General features: G+C 39.6%; 1 protein-coding gene across 5 annotated transcripts in view; it reads right to left on the bottom strand.

Moving 5' to 3' along the window:
• The window catches only part of CAPRIN2 (caprin family member 2), a 36759-nt gene that overhangs the window by 6550 nt on the left and 14254 nt on the right, over positions 1 to 15955 (bottom strand). For 4 of the 5 annotated variants that reach the window (XM_075756198.1, XM_075756209.1, XM_075756181.1 and 1 more), the window contains 8 exons: positions 14310 to 15143; positions 9002 to 9133; positions 8725 to 8812; positions 7946 to 8001; positions 7190 to 7300; positions 4858 to 4968; positions 4072 to 4224; positions 399 to 582 (listed from right to left, as the gene is read on the bottom strand). In XM_075756198.1, the coding sequence (XP_075612313.1) occupies positions 399 to 582; positions 4072 to 4224; positions 4858 to 4968; positions 7190 to 7300; positions 7946 to 8001; positions 8725 to 8812; positions 9002 to 9133; positions 14310 to 15143 (1669 nt within the window). The remainder of the gene's footprint in view (positions 1 to 398; positions 583 to 4071; positions 4225 to 4857; positions 4969 to 7189; positions 7301 to 7945; positions 8002 to 8724; positions 8813 to 9001; positions 9134 to 14309; positions 15144 to 15955) is intronic. The other variant, XM_075756206.1, reaches the window with a different exon arrangement.

The raw sequence follows: 15955 nt of genomic DNA, 5'->3' as shown, positions 1-15955 counted from the left end.
AGAGACCAATTTAATGGTTCAAAATTAAGTATGTCATTACCACTTCAATTCCAAGCAAACACTTGACTTACAAGTATCACTGCATACTAGAGTTTCCTCATAGGTGGGAAATATCTTTATCAGGCCTGTAGGTGACACTGTCCATACAGCTAGTAGAAAAAGCAGTTTGAAGCAGCCTTTCATCCTGCTAGCAATTTTGACGTTAGGTTTACACACCATACATCAACTCTAACCAAGTTGATGGTAACACTAATGTTAATGGGTGCTACATAAAAATTCAGAATTTCACTGATTTAGAACATGCATTACTCACAGCACATGTTAATGAATTAAAATATTGCTATAAGCTGAAGAACTCTGAAGACTACTTGAAATAGAAAGACAAGTACAGTTCTCACCTGAAGACAGAGATTCTTGTGAAAGAGAAGTTTGTTCCGCAACATGAGAAGATTGCAACTGGCATTGAGGAGGAGTCTGTGTACTTGCTGTAGAGAAACTCTGGTTATATCCTGCTGAATATGAAGAATCCTCTTTAATTTCCTGGTCTTTACGTGGAGGCAGTGGTGCATTCACTTTAAATACCTACAACATATTTCAAGACGAACACTTAACACTACCAGCTAAAGCCTCTGCCTAATGCCACTACCATGCTATGCTGAGGTTCAAATACATATGCCTAGATCAGCTTCTAGAAGACCAACTGTTTTAGAAATAATCAAGAACACTGTATTTCAACCCATCATTTTCCTTCTCAGTAAACTTGTATAATGTACTCCTACTTATGTAGGTACTACCCAAGAAGTGTGACTTGATTCATCATAGCTACCATGTTTGGTCAAAAGAGCAGCTACCATACAGTAAGCTATTTTGCTTCAATGGGAAGTCAACCATTGGATTGACTCATTGACTACTTGTCCCTGCTGAAACCAGGACAGCTGTAGGATAGAGTTAATTTTATTCCTAGCAGCTGGTATAGTGCTAGGTTTTGGATTTAGGATGAGAATAATATTGATAACACACTGATGTTTTGGTTGTTGCCAAGCAGTCAAGGACTTTTCAGCTCCTCATACTGCCCTGCCAATGAGAAGGCGGGGGGCACCCAAGAAGCTGGGAGGGGACACAGCCAGGACAGCTGACCCAAACTAGCCAAAGGGGTATTCCCTGCCATATGACATCATGCTCAATATATAACTGGAGGGTTGGCTGGGAGGCAGGGCAGCTCAGGAACTTGCTGAGCATCAGCTTCAGGTGGTGAGCAGTTGTGCTGTGCATCACTTTTCTATATTATAATATTCCTTTCCTGTCCTATTAAACTGTCTTTATCTCAACCCACAAGTTACTTTTTTCATTTTTAATTCTCTCTCCCCTCCCAGTGGGAGTGGGGGGGTGTGAGTGAACAGCTGTGTGGTTGTTTTAACTGCCTGTCAGGTTAAACCACAACAACAGCTTTTGACCTGAAGCTGCAACAGCCTACACTGAGATGAGATACTCATTTGGGAAGAATATGGGTCTTGCTACACATCTTGGAACCTGATGCAACTCTACTATCCACTCATAAAATACCCTATTAGACAGCCTTCACACCTTTGATAAGAAAAGGAAAGTTGAGGCTCAATTTAAGTTCCTTTAGAGCACACACGTAACCTAAGTAACAGAGTATTTAATTCAAATTTTAATGTTACAGTCTGGGCAGTAGGGTGTTGCACAGATATTACTGTTAAATCTAATCACAGTTCTGTCACTCCAGTGACTGTATTGCTTTATAGCCAATAACCCCATTACCACCACTGATGCTGTCAAGTGACAGCTAGTATCAAGCTCAAGTAGGAAAGAAGTCTGAGTAAAAGGATTTAAATTTCACATAAAAAGCTGTCAGCAGTACTGATACTAAGTCTAGAGGTGTATCTAACCATTTTCCAAGACTAAACTGTCTGAAGACAGACCAGGGCAAGACTAACTACAGCTAGATGCAAAGAACAGCTTGACAGTTCTTGTCATTTGTAGAAGCCTCTAATTACAATGGGGAATGAACACTTTTTCCAGGGTCAGAAAGCCAAGTATTTCTTCTAACAGGGAGCCAGCAGAGAAACACTTCATGATACTGAGGCACTGCATATAAGCTTGAACCATTAGAAAACACCACAAATTCTGGTTCCGATTTACCAGACGAGTGATCACAGCGATCCGAAACAATCCTCTTTCTGAAAGAAATTTGAAGATGCTGTGCAGTCAGGCTGTCAACACCCACATCCTGGACTTTTTGTAGCAAGTGGTTTACTTCTGAAGAGTAAGTGTTACAGGTGGAATTCTAATGAGAGTACTTGGGCTACAGGTAGGATCTGCCTTTAAGCTTCCATAAGCACAGTGGCAGCAATAGGGTGTTCAGACATCCAAGGACATGTCAGAGGCTTCCATTACTGTACTACTATTTGGCAAGAAACCACCTGACTCCTGGTGATCTACTGAAATCCAATGGCAGTGCTTTCCTGGCAGCAATGAGAATCTAAGCCATGCAGGGAAGAAAATCCTGCACTGCAAAGTTAAAGACTGCCACCACTACAAGAGGTATTAATATCATAGCAATTTAGTGACAGATGTTTGCCAGTTTGACCCAAAAATCCCAAGAGACATCTTGAACATTTAACATCTGAAAACAGCATAGCACTAATTCAAGTGAACTTTCAATGATACCATTTTGATCAAAAGCACTCTGATTATATCTGAACCTAGTACCTGTGTTCAGAATGACTGAGACCAAGATTCCATATTTATATCATGAGATTGCTTATGTTTAGACTTGGCCCCAGACAGACTCTTGATTCCTTGATCATAGCATGCTGCTATTTCTCTACTTTCATGAAAGATCATCACCTAGCCACTTAGCATAATTTAAACAGATTTCACTTAGAAAGAACCACCTCCCTACCACCACCTGCCTTGTTCATAACACATATAAAAATTCTGTACCTCTAAGGAACGTTCTACTCAAACCTCTTCTACAAATACAGAAAACCAAAGAGAAAGTCATGGTGGCAATTACTACAGCCCACACCAGGATGTCATAGATGTTTTAGTCATTAATTTCTGTGCTTTTAAAGGCTATTGCTATCTTCTTCCACCAAATCCTACTACATATGTCTCAACACTGCAAGATGCAGATTGTCCAGCAAGTTGTGGAACTGCACTGGTACATTTGTTAAAATGGAGAATGCCTTTGGAGAATCTCAATGACCTCTAAGCTTGCTTTTGAGCAAGAACATTAAATGAAGGTTTCTAGCATCTTCTGAAGAAGGTATCAGAGGAGTAGATAAGCCCAAGTACAGGGAAGGGAATGTTAACAACTAAACGGAGATCCTTCTTCTGAGTCCCTTTAAGCTTGCACTGCAGATTACAAGACAGTAGCAACGTTAATAATGTTAGAGAACATTAGTAATGATGTATGGCCTGAAAAAAATAGTATTATTTGCAAGAAACACCATTCAGTCCATATGGACTATTCCCTAGACATCTGTATCAACTACTTGTTAACAAGATAGGATAATGAGCTACACCAGTCTATCAAGGACACATTTTCCATCATTCCAGTGGACTGAGTTTTACTCCACTAAAGCAAACAGTTTAAAAGCAGCAAGACAGGTTCAGGCTTCAGCAAGCTTTTAGTGGTAACAGCTATACACTTCAGGATTCCCTCTCTCCTCTGCAGTCTTTATTATTTTAAATCTATGCAAAAGAACAGTTTAAGTAGAGTCAACTTTACCTTGGGGCACTGCTATAAATCTGTTTATTTCAGGTCTGACTTCTCACTCTTAGTTCCTTGAAGCTACTAAGATATCCCAGTATAGATTTTTGGACTATACAGAGCAAAGCCAGGATCTCTATTCTCAGGTGATCTGGTTTAAGTTCTGAAGGCATTGGAGAAGCAGAGTTCTAATCTAGGTTTGTAACATTAAAACATCAAAATTATCTATCAAGTTCTGTACTTTATCAAGGGGAGCCAGTTCCCCAGTATTAGGGCTAAGTTATTAGCATTATTGTCAGTTGTTCTTCTGTGGCCTCAAGTTGCATACTTACAGTCTGCATAGCCTGAAAGGGAGCTGCTGTTATTGTGACAGAACTGCTACTTGCTGGAGGAGACTGAAAGCTTTGCGCTGGTGGTACTGGCGACATGGAAGCGCTTGAAGTAGGTAATGGTGACTGTGGCTCACTTGGGAGGGGAATAGTTGCCTGAGGGAAGAACAAATGTGATGGAAGGTCACTTGATAGTTATCAGGCAGTAACAGAAGCAGTTAATTTGTTCTAAAGCCTAGACTGACAGAAGTCAGCAGTTTCTACAGGATGACATTTGGACATAGTAGAGCTACAAAATAGCTTTTGCTTACAATTTCAAATCTTGCTGTGCATTCTCAGCAAACAGTACTTCTATTGCAGTCTCTGCTGATTAAGTGAAATGTGTCTATGTGCTACTATACCTACCCCTCATTGTAATAATTTCACAATAAAGAGACATAGGTATTTTTCCCCACTACTACGGAAACACAGAACACCTTCTGTTCCATTTATAGGAAGATGATTCTCTGGCTGATATTAAAAGTGACTTTTCCAAAGGAACTTAGGAAGTTTGTGGGGGTTGATTTTTTTTTCCCCCTCCCAACCTAATTATGTTTGAGATTAGAAACTATGCTGAGTTGTCCAGACAAAGCATTAACCAGCATTAAGTCTCATCTGTGCAGATAGCAAAATGAAGTGTTGATTTAGAATATCAATATTTGTAAGAATCAGAAGTCAAAGGGAATGTGAGGCTCTAGACACATTTCAGTAGCCAATATATTTACCTTACCAATATTTGTGATGGCTCACCTGGGCAACTTCAATCTTTTTAGGTATCAGTGGCTCAGAAATACGTGTACTTGTCTGATACAGTGGCTGAGAAGTATATTTCTCAGTCTCTTGAGAAAGTGATGCTGATACCTAGAAGAAGCCATACATGTATCTGCTATTACAAGTATTGCACACAGAACAAAGTTCTGGTAGAGCTATGAAATAACTAGTGCATAAGTTGAAACAAGTGGATTTTAAAAGACCCTGACAAACATTAAGTCCAAAGTAAGTGTACCAGATAGTCATCTTAACTAAAAGCTTCAAGTAAATAGCTTTAGAGATTCAGACTTGATTACCCTCCTTACACAACAGGTTGTACAACTAGCCCTGTAAAGTCAAGTAATTTTAAGAACTGTAGATTGCTTCCAGCAGCTATTTACAATCAAATCTGCAACACACACCCATCTCACTGAATTAAATGGAAAGACATGTCTGATGTTAAACTTCTGGTAAGCTGTTGAACAAGGCTTCAGAGCCACACTTTGGTTTGCCTTTGTGTTCTATAATTAGCTCACACTTGTGATGCTAAGTTTAAGAGTCACTGTCCTGGTTTTGGCAGGGATAGAGTTAATTTTCTTCCTAGCAGCTGGTATAGTGCTGGGTTATGGATTTAGGATGAGAATAATGTTGATAACACACTGATGTTTTGGTTGTTGCCAAGCAGTCGAGGACTTTTCAGCTTCTCATACTGCCCTGCCAATGAGAAGGCGGGGGGCACCCAAGAAGCTGGGAGGGGACACAGCCAGGTCAGCTGCCCCAAACTGGCCAAAGGAATATTCCATACCAAATGACATCATGCTCAGTATATAACTAGGGTGTGGGCCATGAGGCAGGGCAGCTTGGGGTCTTGCTGAACATTGACTTCAGGTGGTGAGAAATTGTGCTGTTCATCACTTGCTTTATCACCATCAACTTCCTTTTCTGCCATACTAAATTGTCTTTATCTCAACCCACAAGTTTTATTTTTTCATTTTTGATTCTGGGGGAGGTGTGAGCAAACAGCTATGTGGTTGTTTTAGCTGCTAGCCAGATTAAGCCACAACAGTTGCTTATACTTAGATACACAGTCTAGAGCTAAAGACCACCAGTCCCATCCTCACCATTATACCATCACAGCTGCATCAGATAGAGCTGCACTTGCATACTAGGAAAGTGCACTGTCACCATGGGGTGTATTCCCTGGTTGTGCTGGGATCAAACAAAACTTATCTACTGCTTTCCATGAGAAGCAGGACTGGAAAAGACAGGCACCACACTTCAAGTCTAAGAGACTAGGGATATGCTGGGCACAAGCAACCCTAATTCCAAACAGGAAGTTTGCAAAAAACTCAGAACATTCTACTAAATTAGATGTTCTACATTATAGCACAGCACAGGTCTTCTGGATGCATATTAAACAGCCAGATTATTTAATCCTTGTCAGCACAAGTCTTATGACACTGTAGAAGTGAGAGAAGGTGTCAAGAACCAGGCCAAAACTGCTGATTCAACAGGCAGCAAGACTGTAATATCCTTGTCAAGACTGTTATATTCAACTATACAGCATATTGAGGAATAGAGTAAATGCTACACGCAGAGTATACTGATAGCATGTACATCAGCAAAAAACATTTTAAAAACACGAACACTTTCCCATTATAATCTACATATAATCTATTAGAGAGTCCAACAGGCAAGACCCAGCTGTGTTCCTCAACACAGCAACACTTAGCAAGAGATCTTTAAGACAGTGATCTGCATAAATTGAAACACTATTTTCAGCTCTAAACCATATTTGAGTGTTAGCTGAAGATTTAACTGCACATAAATACAGTTAAGAGAGCAAAGTCTGAGGTCTTAGCTGAATATCAGGAAGTCACATTCCCAGTATTTCTTCAGTTAGTGCTTGAGAGAACACATCTCAATCTTCAGCTCACACAGAAGTCTGCTATTTCATGACAATACCAATCCCAATTTATGCATCCTCTGTGTTGTCATTAGAGGGACTATCTACACCATAACCGAAGCAAATATTTATGCTGCTCTTATGTTCCCACAAGAATATGCACCACACTTTCTAGCCAGCATTTTTCATCCCACACCCTTCCCATTTCAAGAGGCAGACTGTTCACTTTGCAGTCATGCAGTATTAGGAAGACTTTTCCATCCACCTCTAAGTATTCCAGAACATAGGCTATACTATTGCTGTTACTTGCATCCTGCAGCTGTATATTGTTCAAGATAGTTATTCAGGAAAGGCCTCGCCACAGCTTTCTGTTAGGGCTGGCTATTGCACAGATCTTTGAATGCCAGTGAACCCCAGGGGTATTACCTGTGGTGTCTGTGGTGTCACCAAGTCTTCAGTTTCGGAGCCAGAAAGAGTCTGATCAGCAGATGCTAAGGAAGTATTTGAACCATGCAGTGTCATGGATGAAGCAGCAGCCTTGCACAAAGAGAAAATTGGGATAAGGTTTTGAAGAATTATCTTAAATGTTTGGTTTCACTGAAACCCATACTCTGGGCATTTCCAAGTAAACCTCAGAATGAGGCAAGAGCTGAAGTGCTTTGACCAGTTAGTCAAAGTTTCTTAGGAATTTTTGTTAGTGGCAAGGAAACCTATTTAAAAGCCAATGTAGCAAGACATGCACACACAGTAAGTGAATTTAAGATTCACTTAACCATGGCTGCCAAAGCTTGAGACACTGTATACTTTGGCATAAGTGAGGATCTCAAAGATGAAGACATGTACTACCTCGGAAAAAAAGCAGCATGTTCTCCTGCACACAACTATTAGCTATGACTTGAACCTATGGGTTAAATATTCAAACTATTTCAGCATGTCTTCAGCAGTGGTTTACTTCAAGAAGTTTCAAACATTTGTTGCTGCTTTTCAAGCAGAAGAGCAGCCAGCTTTGTCAGCATTTGAGCTATCTCAGACTTGCAAGCTACTAAGTTATACGAAATTTGTTAGAAAACTACTTACAATAAGAAAACCAATTAAAGTACTAAGTCTATTCTAGTGAATAACCTCTGTATCATTCCTTGGGTCCAACTCTGCCTCTTCAGGGCAGTCCTAACTTCAACTTACTTGAAGGGGCTGTTGGAGAAAATCACTCTGACTTGGCAGTTTCTGTTCTTTTGAAGCTGTAAAAAAAGAATGTGTTAAGCAACATTTACTTTTAAATGCAAACGTTACATATAGTTTTAGTGTGCACTTCTACTTTTTGAAAACGTTTGGTGTATGAAGATGCACACTATTTTTAGCATATACAGTATATTTAGATATCTATAATTAGACTTAGCATCAGTAAACTACACCCAACTGAAAACTTCAGTTTCTTTTTTGTAAAAGGACAGGTACTCAATGATAAAAATACTTCTACCACATAGAGATACCCACTTCCCAGATTAAAAAACAATTAAATATTTAATAAACTGGGTAACTGCGATTTACAGCTCAGAGCCACCCAAACAGTTTTAACGTGGCCCATTGTGGAATGTTCCAGTTTAAGCACAGCTAGATAACTACTCTATCCTGAGCTCATTCACAGCTTGTGGTGTATATACACCACATCTAGATGAGTTTGTTACACGGATACAGCATGTCAATTCTGCACCTGGTTTTAGATGCACATGCCAATCAGTGATTATACAAGCATTCCATTTCCAGGCAGATATACCAACTTAAGCCACCTCCAGCAACAAATAAGCAGGTAAGTGGCTTGAGCTGCCTTTTTTTAATCAGACCTTGATATTCTTTATAATTAGACAAGCTGCCTTCACCATGCCTACTTATCTACAGCCCAAGCAAACCCTATTAGTGCTTGCAAAAGCTGACATAGAATTTACACATACAGTGTTACCTACCTACAGGACTACTTGCTGGAGTAACTGAAGGTGGTTGGGATGAACCAATGGCACTTGGTGAAGCTTTATCAAAATCCAGAATGGACTCCTTTTCAAAAGAGATTGTTTGGGAGAAAAAAAATTGAACTCTAGATACAAATGAAACACTCATCTGACAAGTTGCTGTTAGCTAATTAGAGCTAGATTAATTCATTCACTGCAAACACATTGTCAGCACTGTTTTCCCTAACTCAGTAGGAATTGGAGCTTTGTGCTACAACAGCAGAGAAAAACATACTTGCATGAAGTTGTAAGTCCCTTGTATCTGAGTCATCAGATCCTGAAGTTTTTCCCTTCTCAATACTGGATCTTTTGGAAGAGTTGAAGTAGAGCAAAATTCAGCAGCTGGCTGATGTACAGGTTTAGGCACCTAATAAGGAGAAAAGATATTAAATCTGGAAGCAGACGAGCTGCCTTATCCAATATAATTCCAGAGCAACCTACAGGTCAAACACCATGAGCCAAGGAATTCTGTGCTGTTATTAGTATTTCCTGAATTAAACTTTCACTTCATTAAAAAAATCAGCTTATTGTTGTCACAACTAGTTAAGCCACAGAACTAATTCACTTCATTCAGTTTTACAATACGTACAGAAGACAATAAGCTGCCTGCATTTAGTGTAAAATTAGGCACCTCCATCTAATGAAACCCACATATTGAAGTTGAAGGCCAGAATAAACTTAAAAATCAAAGCTGCACCACTCAAGGTTTCAAACATACTTCCTCCCAGTAGAGCCCACGCCAATAAGTACAGATCTTACTAGGATGGCATTTCCAGGTGTTCTGAATAAACTGTACATAAGAGATACATTGCAAACAGGTTACTCAAGATTAGACCAAAGTGCTCCCATTAACAAGCCAGATACTCCCAACGCACCAGGCTCCTGCAGAAAGTATTACACTAAACTTTTCAGTTTGGCATGAAAATACACCTGTGTTCCCACATGGAAACCTAACTTTACAGCTAAACAAGGACTTCTGCAGGGCCTTATTACTCCTTGATTCAGATGGTCCCTTAACAGTTCAACACAACCAATTTTCACTTCAAAAGAGGGAAACATTATATCCAAGAATAGGCAAGTCTAAGGTATCAGAAAAATCATGATAGTAGACTCCTTCAATAGCAGAAGCCCAGTTATTTACAGAACAATAACAGACTGTCTAGAAGTCTAACATGTCTTTTGAAAGCAGCTTGGGAAGAGGTATGCTTGTTAGAAGTATTTTAAACCCACAATTTTTAGTGATTCTCTAAAGCTTTGCTGTTCTTATGTTTGTCTGTGCAGCTAGAGGGAGGCAAGTCTGGAGACATTAAGCAGTTGCATTATTTCAGCTGGCCCAAATGTTGAGACACAGGAACATGTGAAAGCCTTTAATTTCCTACAGTACAAACATTTGTCTTTCTAATAGGAGATTACTCTTTCAATGCACAGTATAGTGGTATAGTTGAGTATTTGTATGAAGTCATTAGAAGACTACATAGCTGAAGGGTATGTGTCATGACATTTAATTGTCACATTAAATTCAAAACAAATTGATGAAATGCTCTTTGTCCAGTTTAAGGACAACAAGCCCAAATACACTCTCACATTTCCACTTCAACAGTTATCTGAAACAAATCACTAGCAGCTACAGAAATTCCAATAGCATGCACAGGGAAGAAACTTGCAGGGTTTAGCATAATCCATGTACATGCAGCACATCAACTCTGGAGGACTCAGTCATGGCCCACACAACAGTTACTTGTTGAGCCGTGAGAAGTTTTACTTTATACTACTCTATCTTAACTAGAATTTCTGATGCACAAGCACTACCTTTAACTACTGACTACGCAGGTTTATATTGTGTATAGTTTCCAATAATGAACAGGAACTAAAGCTGTTAAGGATCTAAGTGCAGGACAACAGATACAGTTGAATAAAGTTAATCTCAGTTTTAGTTAAATCTCATAGTTAATTATAGATTAAGTTACTAGAATCTGAATCTTCCTGTCCATCACTATTACCCCTTACTACAAGCAAACTTAATCTTAAAACACTTGCTGTCATGGTAAATTCAATATGGGTCAAACTGATTAGTGCTTCTATTAGCCTGTTCCTCCTCACCACAATTTACCAAGACACAAGTACATTACCAAGCTAGTTCTGTATGTTGGCAAATGGGTAACAGAAGCTTTTCACCTTTAAGTCACCTAACCAGGTCAAGTCTGGCAGTGCCTAAAGCTATAAAGATCATCTACTAGCTACATAAGACTTGTACATTAAACACAAACAAGTAAAAACAGCCCCAAGAGCATGGAAACAGAAGAGACTGCAGTGTTTTGCTTGTGGTTGCAAAGATGATACAGTCTTCTGTATGCTTTTACAGTTTGTTAGTCTTCATCTCCTTCCCCAGGTCATACGCTGTGCATTATGCTGGTAGTATTCTTTACTTCAACTAAAAGAGCAAGCATACAGGGTTACATATATGATATTAGGGCTTTAAGCCAGGATTGAAACATTGAGACTCTCCATTCTGTAAAAGTTTTCTAGTTCCTGCATATATATATTAAAATACACCAGCCAGAAGTAGCTACAGTGATATTACCTCATATTGACCTGCTGTCTTGTCGGTACTTAGGTACTCAGAACTGGAATATTTAAATGCAATACAGAGCACATACGAAAAAGCATCAGAAAGTTAAGTACTTCAGGTGTTATGCCTTTATAAAAGAGATGCTTTGAAAAAAAGTAGGTACTTGACATCCTTATGATGGTTTGAAACCAAGTTTTCTTTCTAGCCTACAGTTAGATGCTGTTTCTGGAAGTCACTACAAGCTGGTAGCAGATTTGAGTTTGATGTGAGCTGGGCTAACAAATTATTGAACTTACACATGCTGAGATTACTTAACACTAGTGGTTCAAGCAACATTCAGGTTAGTTTTACACAGTGCTGGTAAGTTGAGGGTCTAAGCTGTCAAGATAATTTTCTTAAACTGAACTGCAGTACTACGTATGCATTCAGCAAAAAACTGTTTCAACATATATCCAGAGAACTGACTAAAAATGAAGTTGAAAAACTGAGAATTTGTTTTAGGACCTGTTACACCATTGCAAGTAAACCAATGTAAAGGCACACAGACTTCAGAATTTTACTAGTCAAAATGCCAATATACTAGGTACTCCTGTTAAAGCTTGATTTTTTTTTAGAGACTGTTATGTCTATTCATACATAATACTACTCTAACATACATGTCAGCCACCTCATATACTAGTAAAACTCCATGCTATGATACAGGACCTCAATTCCTCTTTAGGTTTCTAGCTGTGGAGTACTAAATGAGCTGGAACAGTGATACCTAAGCTGTAATCACAGTGATCACCAGCTGTGCCATGTAGATACACAATTAACATTTGCTTTCTACTCAGAGCAGCATTCACAGCAGGTACGAATTAAATGGTACTGGATGACAGCAAAAGCCAAAAACTGTTTTGCTTTCACATAGCAGGCCACAAATTCGGCTCTAATGAGGTTTGCTGGTCCACAGGTTGCACAAACAGAGTAACAGTTTAACAGGCCTGCACATCACCTCACTGCTGCCACTGTAGGCTCAACTTCTTAGGTATTGCACTTTATAGTACATTAAGTTAATAAGCATATTTTAAGATCTCAAAAATCAAGCAGTTTAAAGATGTCTCAGAGCTCTAACAGTTATTTCAGGAAGTAAAGGGTAATTTCAGCTCTGGAAAGCAGTAGTAGTGACATAGGCCTTTTATCTACCATGCCTATGGTAGATAGATCCTGTAAAAGGTCATTTATAGGTTCTCACTGAGGGTGAGGTAGATCCAGCTATAGCACTGTCCTGCCAAAACTAGGACAAGCACTGCATTGCCTCTTCTTTCTTCACATAAGCAAAGGCAAGACAAGTTTTAAAAATGTTTTTAATTGCTCTTTATATGCACCTCAAGTCAAATTAGGATATTTGTTTTTTAAAAAGTGGTTATGGAAATGAGGTAGGTTGACAGTACACTATTATTTACTCATTCAATATACTTTTGATATTAGGATTTGTCAATAGCTACTAAGCAAAAATATAGCCAGCTGGTGTTTCACTATGGTCTACTATGTAAATCAAGGTTTGTATACTTTAAAAACATGGTTTACTTAATTCAGCAACCCAGCATTAATTTGGCTGACTTGCACACCTGTGCATTACTATGAAGACTTCTAGGCAGTTTGCAAGTTTCTCCAACTGACTGGAGACCCTCCTTTTTCCTTACGGCATCAAAGTTTTGTCCACCATTATTGAAGCCATCCATCTCCCCATTCTATACAAAAATAAGAGTCCCATCTCATTAGAAAGCATCCTGCATTTAAGCTTTCAGTTAATCTGAACTAGAAATTCCAAGGCATCTTAAAGTGCTTGAAACTATTCCAATATATGATAATTTCAGTTACATTAATACTACATATAGTTGGGTGCAAAAAACCTACTTGTGCTCAGAGCTACTTAGCATGAGGCGACCAGGTTTTGTAGCTGTACCACCACCAGTGGACACAAGATTCTACTCAGCTTAAGTGTGAAGATGAATCAAGTTGAAACACCTTAATCCCATTTTGTTACCAAGTGGTCCATGTTACCTACTCTTTTAATTTCATGTTCAGCCTTCTGTTTGCGTTCCCGCTTCTAGGCACAAAAATTTTTCAGTTACGCCAAGTTTACTGACAAGATTTAAGCTTAATCATTTGCTATGAGTAATATGGAATGAATTGATTTCTGCTTTCTTGCAGAAACATAGTAGTGCTAACATTGTGTACAAAAGAATTGCTCAATTCCCCATATTTTCTTTCTGAAGTCTAACTCTAAATTAAACACTCTTCTTAATGACATAACTGAACTCTGCTTTGCCTATTATCTTACCTATTCAGAATTGTTACTATCCAAGCACAGGCGAGAAAGAAGGTAATACAACCAGAGGCTAGCAGCCTGCTCAGCTGTAAGCCCTGCAATAACTTTCATTTTACATTTCTAAAACAAACTATGCTATTGTTAGACTCTCCAGAACAGCAGTATGGCTTATGCATTCATCTGGAAATACATATTTAAGCCCCTGTACAGTTTGTATTGCTTGATCTAGACGTTAAATCTCTCTTGAATCAGCAGCTATTTTAATCAAAAGCCTAAAAAATTACTGAAGTGCTATTTGCATGCAGCCACAGACAAAGTATTTGATCCCTGGATGAGTCATACCTGCTTTGTACTGATAACAGTGGACAGAGCCAATAGCTGGGGATGAACTAAGTTAATTCTTCTGTCTTAGGCATAAAGCAGTTATTCAAGGCTCAAACATAGCAATACTGCATTGATGTAAAAAGCAAAGCAGGCCGTCTTGCTATTCATATATAATGTTTAGTTGCCAGAATTATTTCCCCCAAGGAAGAATGAAATTGGAGTCTAAATACAGGCCTACAAAACGCACCTAATAAAGCCTCTGCCAATAGGTAGCTTTAGTCCAATAAACTACTGTGAAAAAGCTTATGACAGGTAATACTACATATGCCAACTCACTTCTTTGGGTTCCATATCAAACTTCTTTGGCCCCATCTGCTCCTTTGGCCCAACACTTGCAGCTCCCCAGGACTTCGGAGGGTTCTGTAACTGCTGTGATGACACTTGCTGCTGCCTGTCAGCTTTTTCCCAAGCCTCTCGAGTCTCCTGCTTCTTTTGTTCTGGCTCCTCCCTAACATGTGCAGCCCAAGCCTTCACAGGCTCCTGCTTCTTTTGCTCTGGCTCTTCCCTAACAGGCATTTCCCATGATTTCACAGGCTCTGGCTTCTTTTGTTCTGGTTGCTCCCTAGTTTGGGTTACCCAAGGTTTTGGAGATTCCTGCTTTTGTTCTGGTTCTTCCTTAACCTTGGTTACCCAAGGTTTTGGGGGCTCCTGCTTTTTCTGTTCCTGCTCTTCCCTAGCTTTTGCTACCCATGGCTTAGGCGATTCCTGTTTCTTCTGGTCCTGCTCTTCCCTACCCTTTGCTACCCAGTGCTTGGGGGACTCCTGCTCCTCTCGGACACGTGCTACCCAGGCCTTTGGAGCTTCTTGCTTCTTCTGTTCTTCCTCCTCAACACGGGTCTCCCAGGGCTTTGTAGACTCACGCTTCTGTTCCTCCTCTTTAACACGAGCTTCCCAAGGCTTTGGAGAATCTGGTCTTTTTGGTTCTTGCTGCCTAACACGAGCTTCCCAAGGCTTCAAAGTCTCTTGTTTCTGCTCTTCAATATCAACAAGCATTTCCCAGGACTTTGGAGGGTCTTGCTTTCTAGGACACTCAGGTTCCCAAGATTTGGGCTCTTCTGGCTTCTTCTTGACAGAGTATTCTGCTTCAGGCAAATAACGCCTGTTGAGAAACTATATAGACCAAAGAAACTTAATGGCTCCCAAGAAAACATTTTGCTACTACAGTTCAGGTCAGTTAAGTTAGGTCACCCAGCTACTGAAAATTTCTGACTAAAAGCAGAACCTAGACAGTTTAAGCACTAGCCATAGAAGCTATGTAGACAGCCATGGCTTTATCCTACAACACTGCAGACTAGCTGTGCTTGGCATGCCACAGAAGCACAAAACAGTCCTGAACAGCACAACTGACACATACTTGAGCTGAGTGAATCTATTGCCCTTATCCTCAATGCTAACTGATGTTCCTAGGCAGTGACAATATCAAGTTCAGGTGTGATTCTTATAAAGGCAGCTCTCCTCCTAAGCATCTAAAATGCTCTGTGGTATTATATTAGGAGACATTCTGCTAAGCATAGGAGCACCATCTCCCCCAAAAATCTTTGGCCCAATAACCAAGTATATCCCTCATTCTTAGAGTTTAAGTACTAAAAAGTCACCAGATTCTCAGATTTAGTACCACTGGGCTTCAACAACTCCAGGCTGCGTTTACTATCAAGAAGTTTGAGAGTTCAACAAAGATGTCCTGAAGTTACCACTGCCATATGCAGGAAGTAAATATACAAAGTGAAGAATGTACCAGGCTCACTGTCTGAGATTTTTTCTGACAAGTCAGCAGAAAAGCTTTAGAGTCAGGTAACAGCATTACCAGTAGGTTACAAAAACTTGTTCTAGAGTACACCCTCTAGTGGGATACATAGGAAATAGGGATTCAGCATTTTAAGAACCAGTATTTCCACTTACAAAAGGACACCCCTCCTCCCCAT

Source organism: Balearica regulorum, chromosome 1 (assembly GCF_011004875.1).
Source record: "Balearica regulorum gibbericeps isolate bBalReg1 chromosome 1, bBalReg1.pri, whole genome shotgun sequence".
Taxonomy (NCBI): Eukaryota; Metazoa; Chordata; class Aves; order Gruiformes; family Gruidae; genus Balearica; species Balearica regulorum.
This window is presented reverse-complemented; position numbering and strand designations above follow the sequence as displayed.